Consider the following 22,060-nt stretch of genomic DNA (forward strand, 5'->3'; position numbering starts at 1 on the left):
GGCTTTGAATACCTACTATACAAAGTGATTTTGCCTCTGCATTCACAGAATATTTTGTCAGGTTAACAGGAACTGTAATATGTAGAACTGAATTAAGTCTTCATAGCTCAGTTGGTTAGAGCATGATACGGTTGTGGGTTCAATCCCTCTATGGCCATTCACTTGAGAGCTGCACTCACTGACCCTTGTGGGTCCTTTCCACATCAGAATATTCTGCATGATTGTGTGTGATCTAGCTAGTAAATAACAAGCATGAATATGAGTCACATGTCTACTACAAAGATAAAAATATTAATAAGCTCACCATACATTAAGAGATGACCACAAACAAAACAAACAAATCTGGAATGCAACGCAATTCACAGAAAACAACTCTAACATTCACCAGACAGGCTACCAGTGCATCAGGGCTGTCCTGGTTATTTTCCAAACAACCAAGAGTGATATTGATGCTTGATTTTTTTTTTTTATTTTTTAGCTTGTTCTGAACTAGGACAAAGCCTAACACATGCTAGTTACCCATACAGTGCTACATACCACTGTCTGGAAAAAAAGGAAGATAGCAGAACTACTTTATTGTACTAGAAAGCCTAGAGCATGGGTACTTGGATAGTAGGGGGATTGACCATATCAACATTGATAAAACTACTTCATCCACCTTAAAAAAACCCCAGTCATCCATTTTTAATGAAAAAGATGACAACAAGATGGAAAGTAATTGCATGAAGATATTACAGTGCGCTGATGTTTTGGCCAATGAGGACTGAATGAAAGACTAAACTACATCTCAATGTATTATCCTCAGTTTAGGTATCTGAACTCTACTACATCAGTTCATCATACACATTACAAGCAACCTTAAATATTTGAATTTCCTAACTTTAAAATATACAATATACTGGAAGCTATACTTATTTTACATAAGGGGCTTATGTTTCAATAAGTTTCTAGTTCAGGCATTTCTCTGATTAGGCAAAGAAATTTGTGAAGCAGTTCTCCATTTTCTTATAGTTGCAGCTGTGCCTTGTCATCCATAAAGTACACAACTTCCCAAAAAACCAAGTCCAAGCATGGAGTGATGTTGAAGACTGGTGTGTCTCCCTTCTGCTCCTATTTCCTCAGTCTGTTCTCTCCCTAAATCTGGTACAAAAAGTTGCTCCTTACTGTCTGGTGCCCTCTACTGCTGCATTGCAAGTACAGGATATGCCACATTTTTGCCCTTCCTTCTGCAGCCTCTGTCCACAAAATCAGGACCCAGAGTCATTGGGAACAGGGTGTCACCATGATTAATTCATACTGTTGGCAAACCTTCCCAGATCCAATGAACTATCCCCCCAGTACAAATCCTGATCCCTTTGTTTCTCCATATGCTCCTTGGATACACTCGGAGTGTGTGTGCATGTTACAGACGTGTAGAAATCCCTCACACAAGCCCTGAGAGCAGAGCAATGCCAATACAGGCCTCTTCCTGTTCGAGCCTTTGTGAAATCCCAGCCCTCACATGGTACCATGGGTGAAATGGCTGAAACACAGCCAGAAAGGAGGAAGCCATTTAAGCTGCAACACTTGAATGTATTCCTTCTTTAATACTACAGTCCACCCCACCTTGCTCAACGTCAATAATACAGGGCTGGAAAAAGCCTTCTGAAACCATTCACATCACTCCTTGCTGAAGCAAGGTAAATACTACCTAGACACAGAAGGCATTTCACCAGACTGCTCAATTGTTTTACCTCAAAAAGTTTTTTACTGCTCAAAAGTTAACCTCAAGTGTTTCACAAAGAAGGTAAGACTTGCTGCATTTTTTTCATTGTATGTTTTCTTCCATAAGAAACTCAACCTGATTTCACATAGATCAAATCACTGACGTGAGTTTTTCTTCATGCTACATTTCACATTGATACTAAAAGGCTAGCTGAGTTTTCTCTTCTGCTCTCATGCACACAGAGCAATCTCCTATGTTCTGGAAAGTCAGATGTGAGAACAGCTTAATTGTTTTTCAACTACTTTTTAACATGCTTCCTTCTGAAAGAGTTCTCAAGCATTATAAGTTATGCTAGGGATAAATGTAAAGTAACTGGGAGAGACACTGTTACTTACAAATCCAAGTAAGAGAAGTTCACAGACTTATTTTTTTGCATCATAAATTAAATCTATATCTACATACAAAGCTTGGCTTCAACAACCCAAGAAAGGACTAGGAAGAACTCCAAACATGACTCTGGTAGCATATACAATTAGTATTTTGAATTTGCAAACTTCTTTCTGCTGATGTTCTATAGAGGTCTACTAAAACCAACAAACCAATCAAACCAGAATGAATTTGGAATTTTGACTGAACTTCACTTTGTCAATAGCTTCTAATTCAACATGGTAATTCTTTCTTCACAACCAACACATTAGCTAACAGTCAGAATATATATTAGCTCAGACTAATGTTAGATTCAAGAACTTGATTTTTTTTTCTCAGCTACTCAAAGTCCTTCAGAGAAGAGCATTTGTAAGGCTTAGTAATTTGCAAAGAATCAAAATCTTCCCTTGAAAACAACTGTACAAAGCAGAGACTTGAAAAATACGTTTTTGACCACAAGACTAGTACATTAAAATGCAACATTTTTCCTTGTGCAGTATCTGCAGCTATCTTGGATACAGAGGACAGAATGGCTTTTAGTTTGAACTCAGAAGCTATTTATCTAATCACACTAGTGTGAGCTGATGTTATATGACTCTAACAAATGTCACTGACTTAACTATGGCATTGAAATCCTGCCTAAAGGATATTATGGAAGAAAAAGTAGGGCAGACAGTGGGAATTTAGAGAGCCTCCAAAGCCCTGCCTGCATTATTGCCTTTGTACCAAAAGTGTTTCTGAAGCTGAAACACATTTGCTTGTGTTCATGAAACTCTACAGCCATTTAAATGCAAATTTAGATTAAAAATCAAATTTGCTGATAATGTTCTTTAAAGAGCAAGGTGATGGCATTTCTAAGCATGTAGGAAGCACTATAATCAGGGCTAAGTTATCCAATATAATCATATTTTATCTACCAAAATATCACTAAGAAGTTAAATTCTAACATTTTCCTCAAAAAATTGATGGCCACAGATTGCAATATCAAGTTACAAAACTAACAGCATCCAAATTCTCTTTTTTGGTACATAAAGATTCACTTTGTAATTGAAGTCACAAATTTCTGAATATAAAATATAGTACAAACCAATTCAGAGACAAAGCTCATACATGAATTTTTTCTAAGGATTAGAAAAAATAATTCAGTGATGATATAGGCATGATTAAGCTTATAGGCTGGAAATGAACTAAGAAACATAAAGTTTACAGTAACTGATCAAATTCCCAAATCCCTTCAAGAATCAGTCCTAGCACTCTAAGGGGCTATGCATGAAACACTGATGCAGTGGTTTCAACATTGTTGACTATGGCATCAATCAGTGACTTGGCTCCAATCATCATCTTGACTGGTTTTAATCACAGCCCAAAATGGCAACCCAGCAGGCTGGTCTTCCCCAGCTGCACTGACTTCATTTGACAAGTTCAAGATCAGTCCCAGATTTAGTGTTTTCCCATGACCAAAAAATAACCAAGCATTTACTTTTCAAGAAGTGTTAATTTGTACTGCCATTTTCACACAACAGGGCAGAGAACATACCATTACCCTCTTGGCAGATGACTACCATGGCAAGATCACATAAGGGAAGTTGCAATAAACTTTTCTGTGTCTAAGTAGAGGATTATCTATTTCTGCCTTGTTTCACAGCTCAGTTAAGCCTCTGAGTTACTCTAGATCAGTACTGATTTTCTAAAGCACTAAAAATATTTCTTGCACATGATCACCTCCACTGGGCTGATTCACACAAGTGAAAGTTGTTTTTCTAATCTGAAATTTAAGCACTTGTGCTTTTCATCTTTTTGATTACATATATCAGAACAATTAACATTAAGTCCCTGAAGAATAAAAGAAAATTTAAACTATCAAAATTAAACTCACAACTTTAGGAAAATGTATTTAAGGAGACAGCAGCATAGCATGTTTTAAGGAATACCAGCACACGTGAACATGTGACTAAAACTAAACTTGAAATGGTACTTTAAAGCTACCCTAGCACTGAAAAACCATTTGCTAGTCAACAGAATAGAACAGCATCTTAATAGAAGCACTTCAGTTGCTGCTGGTTAAAATCATTCATGTGAACTCAATCTTCCATGCTTCACTGCAAGTTCAAGACAGAAAATATCACATCTCAAGTGCCTCATACCAGCTCTAAGTGCTGCTGGAAATCCACGTTTTCAAAAGACACACAAAATGTGCTTACATAGATCTGGGCAGTCACACATCAAGAACCTATTTGTGTCTTTCCTGTCATGTTAAGCAGTTTTCCTGCTATTAAACAGCAAAGATATGTCCCCAGGGACGTGCCTGGGACATTGCACACCATTGTTTCAGGAACGCCCTAAGTGCAACATTTTGGAGCCTATCTGAAAACATCTTGCCAAGCTGAAAACAAAACAGAGAACAGGGCAGCATCCACCACTTTCATCAGCTAAAAATATGTCTTCAACCTTTGAGAGGCACAAAGTCCTTCTGCTGCTTGCTGAGCAGTTAAGGGACTTCTCTTTCCAGCCACTCCTAACCAAGCTGCACAACTGAAGACCATTTTGGCAAATGGTGCCTGACAGCTACCAGTGCTTCCATCAAGGAGGGACTGCTTGTCAGGCTTGCCGTGGAGACCAGGCAGTTCCTGTGGAGAAGGTTTAAAATATTCAACATATCATTCCTTGCACTTTATGTGCCCCTGAGTCTCTTCTGTTCAAGCTAGCAAACTGCAAAGATGGCAGACAGATTTTGGCTTAACTGGGCAGTGGGCTGGGAGGGAGGAAGAGAAAGAAGACAACAGAAATCTTGAGGAGCTGACACCTGAGGTAAGTGTGGTGCTCGCTGGGGCATACCCATAACTTATCACAAAGACCAAAATCCATACATGAGGTCAAAAAAATCTCCAAATATGAGCACCTTTACTTGTGCCACTAACAAAGGCAGCAAGATAAATATTCACTGCACATTACACACACATCTTGTTTTCCTTTACATTAAACCCTAATTGAGGTCCCTGCCGAAATACAGGTTTAATAGGGTTATGCTACTCATTTCACATCAGGACCTTGAATCTTTTTAAGTGGCAAAATGTCTTAACTTGATAAGTGAGTTAAGCAGGTGGTAGGTTGTACAGTAATATTTGTGGAAATAAGCAAGCCTTATTATATTGTTACACAACATAGCCATGTTTAAGGCTAAGAAAAGCAAATTTTTTTTTAGTCTTCTGTTTTATTTGGAGTAGAATAATTGCAACTGGCTTTCTAAGAAAGTTCACTTATTCTTTTGCAGAAAACATTTCCAATAATCCTGTTTTATGACTTAAAATAGCTGACAAGGCTTAGCACAAAGTCTATTCATGCAATATATACAAACAGAACATTTTAAATAACTTAGATGCTTCTGATATAAGCCATATCTGAAAGTGTAAAATTATTCTTACAGAAGTTAAGCAATAAATGAGTATCATTTGTAACACTGTGACTTTTCTACTGAAGGACTGCTAGTTCTCTTTGAGAAAAGGATGAGCTTCCATTAAAAGAATTTCACCACAGATGTTCCCAGCCGTTCTATTTCCTGCCTAGCTAGAAGTATTTCCATAACATCACATACAAGCTGTTTACACAAGGATCCTGAGGACAATCTTTTACTTGCTATAAGTGTACAAGCAGCACACTATCATGACAAGAAGTAGCAAATATAAATTTAACCAGGAGTTGAACACAGGACCCTGGGTTATTTAATGCCTTAGCTACAATTACTACACATCAGTAAAGATGATACCAATGAAAGGTTTGTAAATAGCAACTGTAAAGCAACATCATGTGCAGATACAAGTCAGGTTATTTAAGGTGAGTTATTTTCACATTTGAGTATCTGGACAGATAAATGAAATGGGATTTTGTTTTTTGGAGACTTTTTTACACTATTTTAAGACCTAAGTAACACTGCCAATGCATTCATTTTTCACCAGATCAAATGCTATTTTGTTGTCCCTGTAGGAGAAAGAACAGAAACAATACTCCATGACTTGTTGGGGGACATGGTTAGAAAGGTGCTGATGATAGTGCTAACAGTTTTAGTTGTTAACACCAGCAACTTTTAACTTGTTCCTGTTTAACTGTAACAACACTATTCCAGCTAGACTGCTTGACCAGTGCAGCCTTGACAGATTTTTTTTTCTAAAAGACAAGCCAGGAGAGATAGGGTCTGCTTGCAAATAAGTTACGTTTTAGCATGATATTGGGCAAAACAGTCAAGAGCTGTTTGGAACACCACAACTTCCCTAAAGACATCATCTCCATCACCTTTGGATCCAGGTTATTCCTATGCATTGCAATACTGAGAGACTACAATTTTTTTCAATAAGAAATACACTAGCAATGCTGCTTCACTACATGATACTGCAAATATCTATAAACAGAAATCGCCATTTCTTGCCATTCATGGCAGTGAGAGTGGTAACTGTGGTCCCAATCTACACATTACTTAACATAAAATGAAATTAACTAGAAATGGAAGAAACTCTATTCTCCTTCACACATCAGTTTTCAGTGCCAGCAAAGAAAGAAGGCTAACACAAGACAGTGAGACAATTGGCTGACACTCAAAATGTTGCATTCTACAACTGAAATGTCATGGTATGTTCCTCAAAAGAAAGCTATTGCTGTATGTTTTAGGAAGTTCAGATTAGAAGGGCTGAATAAGTAGTAATACTTCATTTGTCTGAATGCTGCAAGCCATTTCTACTATGGTAACAGATTCATCTGCACAAACTGCAAAACTGGAAGAGGCAGATTTAGAAGTACAAGCCTCGTTTTACCACACTGGAAATACCCTGAAGTAACTGAAAAGCTATTCAAGTTTTTAAGTGTAAATGTAGGTGCCTGTCATTTTCAAACCTTAACCTACTTCACAGCAACAGAACTTGCAGCCAGACCCTTTACACCTATTAGATATGTCAAGTGGGAAAAATCTACACTTAGAATATGCAGTGGTACTAGCAGAGATTATTTGTTATGTCTTTTATATTTACTCTCCAATTTACTCCAACAATTTACTCTCCAGTTTTCTTTTATGAGGTTGAGCTTGAAGGAACAATTCTATTCATATTGGCAAATACCTGGGGCATCCTTCACATATAATTATATCTATTTAAAGTGAAGGAATAACAAAATCCAACGTCACTTGCTACAGTGGAGTAGAACGCAAGTTGCTATGCATCTGTTTTTCAGTAGCACACCAGTTATTCTTTTTCAGATTTTTTGGGGCAAAGCTCCCCATTTCAATTCTTTTTCATACTTTATTAAATATATGCACAGGTTAAATATTAACATCACATATAAGTTACTCTGTTTTGACTCTGGCATGTTTTTTGTTGGTTGGGGAGTTTCTTTGGTAGTTTGGGGGGCAGGGTTTTGGATGAGCTTGGAAGATCCTTTCTGCTACTGAGACTACCTTCGAAATTCCTAGTGCTATCTTTATTTTATAGCTATTGTAAACACATCCATTGGATGAGACTTGCAGAGTACAAATTGTACTTACAAACCCAGAAGCACCTGAAAATAAGAATCTCCATTCAGTTTTCATCTACATGCCTACTGAAGCTATGACCTACTAAGACTGAAATCAAGCACATCAGGCAGGTCATTTAGTACCCAGTCTTGAATAGATTAAGTCAGGAGCAGAATGTCATTGACTTAAACAGGAACATGATTAAATTCAAAATCCCCCATGACGAATGGTTTCCAGCTATTCAACTTCTCTTGCTCAGAACAGATAAGCTGGCATTAGTTCTGAACTATTTTTTTTCCTTGGTGGGTGACATAAATATTTAACATACTTGTCCTGTATAAAATTTTTCCAGCAGACTTCTGGGTTTAGAATACTTAGCAGGATTCAGTGTGTTGGGTATCTTTCTATGGTGCTGTATTAAACTGTAGTGCCAGACATTTAACCAGTACTTCACTTATTCTTCAGGGGGATGGGAAAAAAGTGATATGAACAGTTAAGCAACTCATGGCATCTCAGGCTTTTAGAATCCTTTTTTAAGAGCCCTGCTTTGCAATATACAGAAGTAATTTATAGCTCCCAATGTGATCAAAGAACAACTTTGGGAAGAAGTCATTGAAAAAGGACGTCAGCTGTCCAAGTAAACACATTTATGATGTTTGCTTGTTATTAGCCAGGGAGCTTCTAAAACTTGTACTGCTGAAAAAACATGTTTAATAAGCGATGGAAGTCAAGCCAGACAACAGCACCAAGTACAGTTTGCTTAAGGGAAGGAAAGACAGAGGAAAAGCAGCAAGAGGAGCTGGATGAAACCATCTTAATACAAAACAATATAGAAATATTGACAAATTCTCAACAAAAAGCACAAGAGCTTTGACCTCCATTTGCAAAGCTAGTTTCTTGCCTGGACTTTTATCTTTATACAAGAGAAAATATAAGCAATTCAAAACTAGTATTCTGAATCATTCATAAGAGAATGTTTTTCTCTCACAGTTTATACACAACTGATGATCTACACAGAGATGATGATTTACCCTGTCACACCACTGAAGCATGAAGAACATTAGAGCACTTTAGTCACTCTGGTAAAAATCCTAAATGGCTCGATAAAGGAAGCAAATATAATATTTCATCACTGAAAGACAGTGGTTCCCACTCTCCTCCGCCATGTTTATGCAGTCCTGAAGTGTTTAGATTTTTGCAGTTACTTGCTACAAGTAAGTTTTATAAGTCACAAGATGGGAAAATAAATTATTTCCTAAAGGTATCAGGATTCTATTTTTCTGAAGATGGCACTCATTATATACAGCTAACAATGCAGGTGTAGTATACTTCCAGTTGCTGAGAAAAATGATACTTTGATGTCTGCCTGCATTTCAGGAGAGAGAAGAAACTTCTGGATATCTTGACCTTGAAGCAGTGCAGAGCACAGTCATGGAAGTTAGACACAAGGCAGCAAGCTGAAACACCTTAAAAACATGTTAAATATTACATTAAATTTCACCTGGATTTATTCCCTTCCTATGGGAAAAACATCTGATTTTATTCAGCTTCCCCTGAACAGACTGCATGGTTATGCTGCAACGTATCTGAATTACTCTAGCTACTTTGACACCTCCACATGAATGACAATACAAGTAGTGCAAAGATATCCAGCCCAAGGATCCATTTAATGCTAAAGTGCAATGACTAACCTAGAATAACCTAACACCTGTGTAAACAACTCTGTGTCCCCCCATGTTCCATGTGAAGAAACTTCATCAGGCTGCTGTGAACTACCCTTGAGTCATACCGAAAACCCAAGAACAAGTTCCATCCTCTTCCTCCCAAAAGTGCTTACATCCTAACCTCACCAAGTCACTGCACTGCAATTCTCAAGCACAATATGACAACAGAAGAATCCAACCTGACCTATGCTCTAGATGACTTTAAAATTCTACACTTCAACGATTGCTGTAAGTATCTCAAGGGTGGTCTACAGTAATAAAGGCAGTCAATCTACGCTATGATCAAAGGGAGCGATGAATGAAATTCATGATCATGCTTTTTAGAAGTGCAATCTACGTCAAAACTGGAACTCGGAGTTGTTTGCATAACACTCATACATATTCATGTTCCTAGATGGACCCTGAAATTCCTTCTGGCAGTTACCTCTTCCCTTATTTATTGACACACTGTACTGCTTATTGTGCCTACTGCTCATCTGACCTTGGAAAGAAGCCACACATCATTTTAATCAAATTAAACTACTACAAGAAAAGACGGTCATATTTGTGCTGCAAAACTAAATATGGCTCCTCCTGGCATTTAACAACAACAAAAAATAACCTTTTATGCTTGTGATATACACAGTCATGGCCTCATGTACTGTTGCTGAGTTTTATGAACCTGAAATAATCACTAACAAGCTTTGATGTATTCTGCTGTTTCAAAACCCGCAGTATTATCTATACATACTTGCATTCTCCACTACAGACTATGACCTGGTTTTCACATGCCCTACTTTTTTGGTATACCCAGCTCTAGCTAACCACTGGTCATCTTTCTGCTAACATACTAACTTCCTACAAGACACAAGGACAGCAAAGCAGAAGGGGGAAAGCAGGCAAAAACCTCCGAGGCTTCAGTACTGCGCTATTAGTCTGTACATACTGTATACAGAGAAAACACACAAAAGGTTTATTCAGCACCTCTTATTTAATGTAGTGCTGCTCAACTAGAACACAGGGCTTGCAGTCTATTTTACATGTTGTATTTCACAGACACCTTCAGGCAGGTTTTGCTTTCACATCCACTCAAAATAAATGAAACCAAAAGCTGATTCTTGTAATTGCAAAATTCTCTTAATACATACACTGACATTTATTTTTCCAAAATTACACAGATTTCACTAGCACTAAATGAACATTTGGAAGACTGAACATTATCTCCCCTTATCTTCTCCTTTAGGATTTTTGGTCCTGGAGTATGTGTTATGTAGAAATTTCACATTATTTACATAGTTATATGCACAAAGACACCCTTTACATAAGAGTTTTTGGCATCAAGGTATTTAAATCCTGGTTTAAAGCCAACACAAGCAACCTGCAAACAGAAGCCTATATTGTACAGTTAGCCTGTATTATGTTCATAAATGCATTTATCATCCCAGAAGAATTTTGAAGCTGGATTTACTTTGGCAAGGATAAGAAATGACAAGGCGAATGGTTTAAGCTGCCGTGTGAAAAGACAGGACAGTAAGGAAAGCTGACTGGTAGCACTCAACTCCAAGAAAATAAAAGCAGAAAGGGTGGTATTCAAATGAGAGAGGAAATTCTTGAAGAGCTTCTGCAAAACTAGCTTATGTAGCTGCTTGCTCCCTCTAAGTAAAATTAAAGAAAATTGTAAATAGTACAGTGGAGAAAAATACTTATATAAGATGCTCTCAGGTATCTCCAGATGTCACATAGCTCAGCTCAAACAAAAAAACAACTTCCACCCCTCACCCCCAAAATGACACATGTATGCCCTGGAATAAAGGCCACCTTCCATAAACTTGCTTTATTTGCTTTGCTGGACACTGCCAATAAAAATCAGGTCAGATGCAGCTGAGAATTTTGTAATTTTTTTTGGTTTTGTGTTCTCTGTGTCTGTGTGTGTGTATGAATTAAACACACACACACACTTGTCTTCAGTGTCTCAAAACGTTGTACCTTTTAGGTTTGTCTCGAAAGAAGAGGCACAAAAGTTTGTTTGTTCCACTTGCAAGTAAGATGTATTTAGCACAACTGTGATAACAGCTATCTATAGGTAATTATTCAAATATTTCCCACAGACAGAAAGCCACACTATGACAGCCTGTATTCATTCCACTTCCCTCCCTTCTTCCCCTCTTGCACCTAAATAAGATACAGAAGACAGTGCTCCCAGCAGATAACCATTAAAATGATTAGATAAATATTTAATAGCACAGACTTCCTGGTACTATTTTTGGATTTGTGCAAGGAAAGAGCAAATCCCAATTTGCATTTCACAAACAGAATAACTATCTTCCAAACAAGCAGCTCAGCACACATGCAGAGGCTTAGAATATGAAACTACTTTGCTTGTAAGTCAGACTTCTGTCTGAAATTCAAAAACTTTCACGCCCAGTACAGTTCTTACTTGCTAAAAATAAGATGCTGTTAAAGTAAACAAGATACTCACTCAATGCATGCTCTAATCATCATATTAAAAATATACAAACCTGTATGAAATATAACAGTGCTTTTCTTGTAGCCAGAAGGCAGACGAATGTTTCGGAGCAATCCCTTTGCTGTCAGCCTTATGCGCATGTTGGATAAGGAAAATTTCGGGGACCATAACATGTCTTCAGCGCAGTTGGAAGACACACAAGCAAGAAACAGCCTCCATGTACTATCACATACTATGTTTTTAAAATCACTACTGGCAGAAGTGAGCAAATCTTGCTAAAGGAAACAGGCTTGAAGAAATAATCAGGTCTCCATTCCTTTGCTGTTACTCCTTATGCACAGACAAGCAAAAAATCAGTAAAAGCAGATATCCACAATGTAAATGCTGCTGGCAGCTTCTCCTCACCAGATGTTCTGGAAACAAAGCTTGTCCTCAGAATAAAACCGACTTAGTGATTTCGAAAACCAACAGCCTCTGAATTGCATCACAGAACCAATGCTCAATCTGCTACGGGACTCCGTGGGCTGGGAACTGGAAAAGGAGAAATGGGAGGAGGAGGATGAGGAGGGAGGAGGAGGAAGTGGGTGGTCTCACCAGCTGAATATATCATCCGGCAATGTCACAGTCCATGTAATTCTTCTTTGGAAACTGTAAGGAACATTATTTGAATATTCCTGGAGGCACAGTTCAGCTTTGCTCTCCAAAAATCTTTGCAGGGTGCACTTTTTAAAACTGCTTCTTTCAATCAAATATTATGTCCACATTTAAAGTACTAACAAATCCAAAGATGCATCTATTCTCTAAGAACAATTCACTATTTGAGAGCTGCTTAAGGGAAATTCTGCTCAGCTTGGCAGCTCAACACTGCAGATGCTTCCATTTATCATCAGAGGAGAAGGACTCGGGCATTAATTCACATTAAAACAGTTCTCTGCCAGCTGGGTTTTGAAGGCACCCAAACACTGAGGCAAATAAGCAGTGTTGGAGGAATTCTTACAAAATAGATGGACTTTCCATATTTGATTAGCCCTCACATAAAAAGTTTCCTCTTACTATTTAATGAGCTGAAAAGTTCATTAAATAGTAAGAGGACATTAGAAGACATGAAAAGACATTAGAAAATGTCACATTTTTTATCTGCGACCATGACTACACATACATGCACTGGCCACCTTCCTGTGCAAAAAGAAACATTTCACTACTTTTCCTGAGGTCAGCAGCTGCCTTACTAGGCAGCCTCTGCAGCAGGGACCACCCAAGTACTCTCAGCCAGTGCTGGAGACAAGACAGTGGCAGCTCATACTTCTTTGGCGTTGTTTGAAGAGCTGGCCTCCACAGACTTTGTCACTCTTTAGAGACAACAAAATTAGGTACTTTTCCATTGATTCTGCACTTCTACCATTTCAGCAAACCCCAGCCAATTTTCTCTAACATCTATACCTTTGAAGAGTTTTTCCACTTCCAGAAAAAATTAACTCAACTTAGTCTGAAGCAGGTATAAGCCAAATTAAATATCACAGTGACAGCTCTCATTTCAGCAGTGCCTTACCTGTTCTCTCTTTACCTCCACAAATCTAACTTTTATATTTTAATAGCATGTTTTACTTGCTCAAGATGCACTTTAAATTCATAGAGCTTATTTTCCACATCAGCTAGAACTAAAAATAGCATGTTGTTGCTGTATCTGGGTATCTCTGAGATCAGGCAGAGCCGGGTGCAGTGACAGTGAAGCAGATGCTCACTGTATGTAGAGCAGAAGAGCTGCAGCACAGCACCCAGACAGACCCACCAAGGCAACTTCCACAGCAGACTGTGTGAGAATATACCAGCATGTTTTCAAAGCAGGTACCAAAATATTTATTTCCCAGCACACTGATGAAACACCAACTCTGAAGTACTATAATACATCTTCAGTCCACACAAAACCATTCAAAGTAAGTACAAAGACAGTAAATTAGGTTTTTTTGTTTGGTTCCCAGGGCAGCCTCTGCACACAGCAGGGCATGCATGTCATTACTGCTATAAAACCTCATCTATTCCTTCTAGTCTGAAGAGCTTTGGCACAAGCAATGTGTGTTCATCTATCTTTCCAACAGCCTGCAGTTCCAGACTCTTTCCTAATCCAATACTATTATCAAAGACATTGCCCCTTTCTGGGCTGCATTATGATGATGCTTGAAAACCACACTGAGCAGTAAACCAGAAGGCTTGTTACAGCACAATTCAGTAGACTTGTGTATTCACACATGCACAGTTTCAAAAGCACATCTCATCAAATATTAGATCATTATTGTCAAATCATTTCTTAATTAAGGCATTTTGAGATTTTTGCTGGGCATACAGCCAGTCTTCAGACAGCATTTAGTACCCAGCCACACCAAGTTTTACCCTTTTGCCAGGGCACCCCCAGAAGAACTCCCTTTTATTTCCCTCCTGTTCCCACATTCCTCCAAGGGAGAAGCTGCCCTATGTAGTAAATATTTTCTCACCTTCCCAATCTGATGCTCTCAAAAAGGTGGAAACAATCCAATCAGGCTAAAAAAAAACCCCAAACCACAGCAAACCAACAAAACACATCCAAAAAACAACCCACCACTTCTCCCCATCCCTGCCTCAGTGCTTAGGAGAAAGGTAAAGAACTCCTCATTGGCTGTAAAACCAGAGAAGATGGAACACCCCGCTGAAACCTCCTAGGAACAGGAGCTAGACCAAAGAATCTCTACAGGAAAAACATGATGTAATGAACCAGTTTGGAAACTGCAGAAGGAATGAATCACCAAACAAAATATGAGCAGACCAAAGCTCTATATGAACATCAAAATCCTTTTAGGAAAGAACAAAACTACTTTTATGAAGATACACAAGTAATACTTTTACTGCCTCTTCTTTCCTGCTCTTTGTTTGGGTGAAAATAGGCCATGAAGAAACAGACACACCATATTACTTGTAAAAAACCTTCTAATCTGACAAAAATGCCTTTCCAGCCTCTAGTTTTAATTCTATTAAACCCCAGAAACCTGAAACAAGTCTGTGTTATTCAGAAGCAGACCTGACAGCACAAATAAAGAGCAATGGATGCATTTCTCATCTAGTGCCATCTAGTACCCAGTGCTCAGAGTGCTCTGACAGCAGCCGGCAAGAGTACTGCCCACGCCAGTCTGAGCAGCTCCCAGGCAAGACTTAACTTGCAGAGAGGTTCCTCCAGTAATCTTTCCAGAGCTCAGTGTCCCACCACAGCACAGCCCCACTGTGGTGGCCGTGCATGTGCCAGCATGGTTTCCTCGGCTCAAGAAAACGGCACCTTCCACTCCTCTCTGCACTCCCACGATAGTCTAGGGCCTCGTGCTGCCAGACTACAAAGCCAGGGTGTAATCCACAGGATCTTCACAGAGCACGCCAGGAGCATGCACTGTCTACATTTCATGCATAACATGAGGATCACAGACAGGTCTTTCTCTTTCTTGACATTAGAGAAGGGCGACAGAAAATAGCACCAGAAAAGAGCAGAATAAAATTGGAAGCAATATACAAAGGACAAAAGGACAAGACAGATTTTATTCACTAGCGTCTTACTGCTGCCTTCCCTCTGACTCCAAGGGCAGAACTTGTGATTAACATGGAAAAAGGGGCTCTATCCTGTTATGAACACGTAATTCAGTCTGGGCTGCTAAATGCATCAGTACCTGATGACACCATCACATCGACGGAGGGGCCAGACCTATTTTAACCCCAGCAGATTTAGTATATCTGCCATTCCTGGGAACATTAGCAATATGAAAAAGAGGAGCAAAGTGCACTGGCATGTACAGGCTCTCAATTCAGCCTCACGAGGCCAAATCCACAGTGTCTGCATTTCTGCTGTCCCTTTCCCTCTCTCCTCATCCAACAACCTTTAAAAATGCCACTGGAACACAGTTAAGTGTCTCGCTGTATAAAGGTCTAAATCAGGAACTAGATATTTAGACCCAAGAAGTCCATGTAAAGGACACTTGGCTCCATGTCACAAGACAGCAAGAGCAGCACAGAGCAGATGGGTTTTACTGGCATGCTTTACTTCAGGAAGAACTGAAGGGTAATTGCTTATGCAAAGAGATGCAAAAAGCAGGAACCTACTAACAGCCAAAAGGTCATCTGTGTCCTCATTTTTATTTCTGGAAAATGACTGCTCCCACGCCACTTTCCTGTGATCTCCTTGCTCTAGCCAGTGCTCCGCTTTGAAAAGCTAATCGTCCTGTAGGCAACAGTACCCGCTGCCACAATGAATGCAAACTGCACCTTCAAGACTAATTTTAAGCTCAAATCCTCTCCTGAAAAAAAAAAGGAAACATCTTCCTTCCTCAGAGCTGGAACTAAAATCTTGAATAATTTATGCTTCTTCTTTCTGTTCACAGAAGCTTTTAATCATTATAAATTCAGCAGCCTGTCAAACTGAAGGTGATGCTGCAGTGGATTCCCAGGCAAACTGATACAGGAATCAGGCTGATCTGTGTTTCCCACATGCAACAGTGGAATTTACATTATCTTCACTCTATTATAATTGAGAATAGCCACAAAACACTACAAGAATAATTTCACTTTTAACTTCTGATTTAAGGGAAGTGCATTTGCAAGGTATCCCTTTCAAAATGGCATTTTGGTTAGAGTTCCTCAGTCAAAATCCTACAGAGCTACTACCCTACAACACTGTACAATATCACTAATGTTAGAGTAAAATGCCCTAAAATTTGAAATAAAATGCCTTTCAATGATGTGGCCAGATGTGAAAAAAAACTCGCAACCACTTCTTTGCTGCCATTCAGAAACAGGGTAGGTGCATGCTTAAGTTCTTGTGAGCTCAAATCTCAAGCAACAGAGGAAAAATAAATGCTTAAACTAGACCCACAGCCTACAGATCTATTAATTATTTGTTTACATAATACTGATTTATATTCCCCATGCATGTGTATTTCATCCATGGCCTCACAACAATACCCAGAGAGCCACTAAGAAAGAGCAGTATCGTAAATAAAGTCAATTTGGCAAGTATATGCCCTAAGACATGATAGTGGGTTTATCTGGAGAGCCCAAAGCACACTCAAGATAACTCACTGTCTTTTGCCCACCCGTGTGGGCTTTGTAAACCCTCCCTCACTGCAGACCTGCAGAAAAAAAGGCAGATGTACAAGTTGTTTAACCATCTTTGACAAAAGACCATGAGTTTCACATTTCTCTGACAGCTCAATGATCTTTCAAGTATTATGTCCACTTAAGCCCCTAACACGGTCCAACGAACTCCAGCTCCCAACAAGGGAATTTTCTCTATCACTTGGACTGAGCTGATGCAGTCTGTAGATATCCCTTTCAGCTGCCCTCTTTACTCACACAGAGGCTGGCCTGCCCAATATTTAGACAAGTGCGAGAAAACCAAAGCTCTGTGCTGCTCTCCTGTGTGGCTTGTTATTGTGAAACATCAAAATAAATACCAGGGAAGAGAACCACAGACATTCCTTCCCACAACAGAATAAATACCACAGAAATAAACTACAAACATTCCTGCGGTAGAAAGCCTGCATACTTCTGCATCACCACTTGTTTGGAGTATGGATGTGCGGAGCTGGAGAGCAAGGTTCTCACAGAAGTTTGGAACTAAATAATAACAAAGAACTCTGAAATATCTAACCTGTAATGCACAAAACAAGTCCTTACTTAAAAGCATTAACAGAAGAAACAGACCTGGTAGTACGAAAACCATTTTGGTTGGGCTACAAAAGGCCTTAATGAATGATCATCTGTCATGATAGCAAAACTGATAAAACCCCTACCAAGTCCTCATTGCTGTAATTTTAAATATAATCCCAACATTTTCAGTCCATCAACCTGACAAACTGCCCACACATTACTACTACCACTTAGACGGCTCATATGTTACTCCATAGCAAACCTTGAGGCTTTGGAATTCCTTTTTGTTTGTAAAAGGTTTTTTGTAAAAATATCTGTTGAAGGCACAGGGAAGAGTGCTGTTAGCACCTAACAACAGACAACCTTCCCAAATGGCTAACTTTCAAAAGATCAACTCTGAGAAGAACACAAGGAACATGAATGCAAATACACTGACAGACTTAGCTGAAGGGACCAAATCTGGTATATGTTAATATAGTGTTGTCATGTACCTCTGGCTTTTTTGCATCCTATTGCCTATTGTAACAAACACACTATAACAGGAAAACAGCATTTGTTTAAATATAAACAAACAAACCAAAAAACCCCACTCAAAACAGATTACTTCAGTGTTTAGAGCGGCATTCTCTGATTATCAAAACCAGCCATTCCACTTTGAAGACTTCTGGAGCATTCTAGGTCTCACCCAAGAAATTAAATCCTTAGATCCTGTTGTACTATACTTTATTTAGTAACAGTGTAAAAATCTGGCCAAGAAGGCAACAGCTATTGTGTTTCAAAGATTATTTCAGGTTTATAGACATTCCCTTAACCCTTCAAAATAAATATCATTACATGTCCCAAATGAATATAATTATTAAGAAACTCAAATTCATACATTTAGATTATATGTATTTATTTATATAGAAATGCCAGCTTTCATAGCTAGTTCACCTGCAGTAGCTACTCTACTTAGCTTTGCTGTCTGTTTGTAAGAGCATTAGCCTGAAGGTATTCTAAGGTTAGATCATGAGACAATTGAGTCATTCAGACAGTCCTCATAGTTCACATGAATGAGAAAAACATCTAAAAAAAGTCTATAGCCAGCTTTTTATTGCAGCTAGAAAGGCAACAAAATCATTCAGCCACAGTAAAATATCTGCAAAAAGAGGTTTAACCCTGATGTCTGTTGCTTTTCAAGGCATAAAGTGAAAATATTAATTTACATTGTTCAACTCCCAGAATTTCCAGTGTGTAAAACATTAACTGTTTTAAAGGAATACAGACTCTAATCTTGTACTACTCTGGTCACCCCAAAACATACAAAACTGTTCCAAGTTCTTCTTCAGGATTTCCTGGCTTTTCTTGTGGAGATAGGGACAGAGACAGAAAAACTGATTAACCCAACTTATTTACAAATGCTTTTACCATGAAGCTTTTAACACCGGAGACTGAGAATCCAGTCTATCCAATACTTCTATATTGAAATTCCCAGTTAGAGCTAGTCAGAAGTCCCACTTCTGCACCTCTTGGCTGCCAGGGCATGTATATTCACATACATATCAAGGCCTTTTCAAGTCTCCAAGCAACACCACTGCCTGCACAGATTCTCTACACTTGCAAAAACTCTTACAAGCAAATACACACCACTCTCCAATCAATAACAAACCCCTAAAGATCTGATACAAAAGGAGAAACAGAACCCTAATGAGTTATTTGAGCAGATATCCCCTCATCAGTTGGGGTAATTTGCCATACATTGCTGAATGTCACAGTCAACTGGAGACCTAAGTATCTGGCACTCAAAACAATGTGCATCACATCTCAGAACAGTTTTCCCAATTTTTAAGGAAAATACACATTTTGACACAGTATAACATATAATTTTAAAATATTAAGTCTTGTTTGTTGTTGACAAAGCACAATCAGAGTGTGATAAACACTAATTCTTGTTTTCCAGACCTGGAAAATGCAAGTATTTTGAGAGTAACCTACTCTATCAAAGAATCTACAACATAAGAACTGTTTCCTCTCAAGTTTCAACAGGGTTGATTAAGAGCACGAAAGAAAGGGGTGTAAACTGAATCTTAAAGTATGCCTCCAACTTTTGTCTGAACCGGAGTATTTTGTCAGCAAAAGCATCTTATCTCAATAAAAGGGTTTGAGTGAAGAGTCAGACCCCACCTTTAACAACCTGTTCCAATGGACAACTTCTTAGACTGTTATATTTATACATTATTCTTCCATTTGAGCTTGATCAGCACTATTACTCACTTTTGCAATAAGCCCCCTTACTTAATTTCTTTCCTCTCTCAGTGTTATAGTTTCCCACAAATGGACGAACTAAAAGAAACATCCTTTGTTTATGAGAGTAAGAAAACAGAACACCATGGTGGAGCATGTACCATTTTTTGATAAAGCTTCTTTGGTATTCATGGCTTCTACAGCCTTTAGCAACCAATTCTATGCTCCATACTCCATCACAGTGCTAAAAGATACAATATAAATCACACTGTTAATTTTGAATAACACTTTACAGGTGTATCCATCAGTTGTCCTGGCTGTTGTCCTGACAATGGCCTTATGCTCCAAATGTAAGTCTAACTTGTTATCCATAATACACCACAGATCCCTTTTAGGGTCATGGAAAACCAGGATAAGCCAAATATTCACATGTTTTATTCCCAAAGTGATTGCTTTACCTTTGGAACTGCCAAATAGGATATTTGCTTTTGCTTGACTTACATGGGTTCAGAGATTACTGTGCTGTAACTTAATGTTTGGCCAGTAACAGAGACCTGAGATGTGAATACCCACTGCCTCCACACACACTGCACTGTAATATACTACAGAGGAATTAGACACAGCCAGCTTTTTCTACAGGGATGCTGAAATAAGAAGGAAACAGCACTTACTTTATGCATTTTTAGAGGCAGTTTTGCATATAGTTCAAAATTCCTCCTCATAAGAGGCAACATTTTTATTCATATTTACATTAAGACATTACAGTAAGTGCATATAAACATCATTACTTGAAGTTAGCAAGTTAAGAAGTATAATAAAACATTCCCAAGAACTTAATTCTGCCTTAGCTTTAAAGACAGTGCTGAAGAAATACACCGTAGAACTTGTAGAATTTATCTAATGCACTGAACATCACACATGAAAAATAGAGAATTCAGAAAAAGAAGCCTTGTGAATGTTTTAACACAAACAAGAAACAAACAGCTGCGAACAGGCAAGTCTGTCCAGTTTTACAGGCAAACTAACAGTATGTTGTGGCTTGCTTCATCAAGCAGATTCTGGCTGTGCATCATTGCTGTAAATGAATGGAAAATGGAGAAACAGCACCAACATTAAGGGAACAGAAGTGTATCTAGAAAAACCTGCTATTTTTTCATCCTTGAAAAAATGTGAAAGGCAGCATGAACAACTGAGCTAGACACTTAGTAATACCTTAATATCAGAGTTCTGATATTGAGTTAAAATATTAACTCTTAATTAAGAGTTAATAAATTACCAGAGTTCTGCTGTAACAAATTAGTCCTGGGCACATGGGCGGGAAATAGAAGTGAGGTTGGAACTTCTGATGGGATAAGGCTAAAAACTTTAGACTTAACTATGGCACTGAAATAAAAGAACAAAAGCTTTATACTAGCAGCAGTCATTAGAACAAAGCTTCACTGTAATATCAAAGCCAAAAAAAAAAAAAAAAGACACTGGGCCTCATTCTACATGGTACTGCCTGGCATTATTTCAGTTCATTTCAAAAAAGATCATTTGTCTTTTCTTAAAATGTAAGACATTGTATTGCAGAATAGACAAGCAGTCACACAGTATTTTTATTCTGTAAGAACTATCTGCAACTGTAAGGGTGGAAAAAAGCTTCTTAAAAGTGCAAAATACTCCACCAGACAGCTCTGCATTCATAAATGGGATATCATACTAATTCTCCGTACAAATTAGAAATGTATTAAGTTGAATGTCTAAGATCTCCTTTTTTGGAAACTGACTCAGTACAGTAAGCAGTTCAGGTTTCTTAAAACAAACTGAAATACAGCCATTTTATTAGCAAAAGTATGAATAAAGAGCATTTATTAAAATATTGCTAAATATTACAGTCAATTTGGAGTTTATGGCTGTGTTTTTCAAATCCAACACTTCAAAGTTATGTAGCCATACTCTTTTTTAGGTCAGAAAAGATGAATCATATGCAAAAGTCTACTAAACCAGTAAGAAGGGGAGAGAACACACTACTTTTCTGGAAAGTAGAGAGAAAGTGCACACTGAATTTTGAGGGAAATAAAGTTATATTTTGAGACTAGTGTAAGCAAGCATAAGAGAAATTAACTTTTCTAGTTTCTAGTCCAGACATGGATTTTATTGCTTATTAGAAGCTTCCTCAGTTGAACTGATCAATATTGCTAGCTGAATCATGCCCTACATGCTTATACAATAGACTAGGTTTGAGCATTTGAGCTCTTGAAATTCAGTGTCAGGCTTTACCTACACTAACATTGGTTCAGCCAAATATCATTAAAAGCAAGAAACAGAACGAACTCTGGGCAAAGTCTGACAGAAGCCCTGACTCTTCGCAGAAGATATCGAAGTACTTGGCCACAATTGAT

General features: G+C 38.3%; 1 protein-coding gene across 3 annotated transcripts in view; it reads right to left on the minus strand.

Moving 5' to 3' along the window:
- The window catches only part of MTUS1 (microtubule associated scaffold protein 1), an 81,028-nt gene that overhangs the window by 38,683 nt on the left and 20,285 nt on the right, over nucleotides 1-22,060 (minus strand). Inside the window, exon 1 of one of the 3 annotated variants that reach the window (XM_005415510.2) lies at nucleotides 11,848-12,518. The exons of the other annotated variants lie outside the window; for them this stretch is intronic. Within the exon in view, the coding sequence (XP_005415567.1) occupies nucleotides 11,848-11,968 (121 nt within the window). The 5' untranslated portion in view covers nucleotides 11,969-12,518. Of the gene's footprint in view, nucleotides 1-11,847; nucleotides 12,519-22,060 lie in introns of those variants that run through there. 3 annotated transcript variants of the gene reach the window in all.

This window comes from Geospiza fortis, unplaced genomic scaffold, assembly GCF_000277835.1.
Source record: "Geospiza fortis unplaced genomic scaffold, GeoFor_1.0 scaffold40, whole genome shotgun sequence".
In the NCBI taxonomy this organism is placed as follows: Eukaryota; Metazoa; Chordata; class Aves; order Passeriformes; family Thraupidae; genus Geospiza; species Geospiza fortis.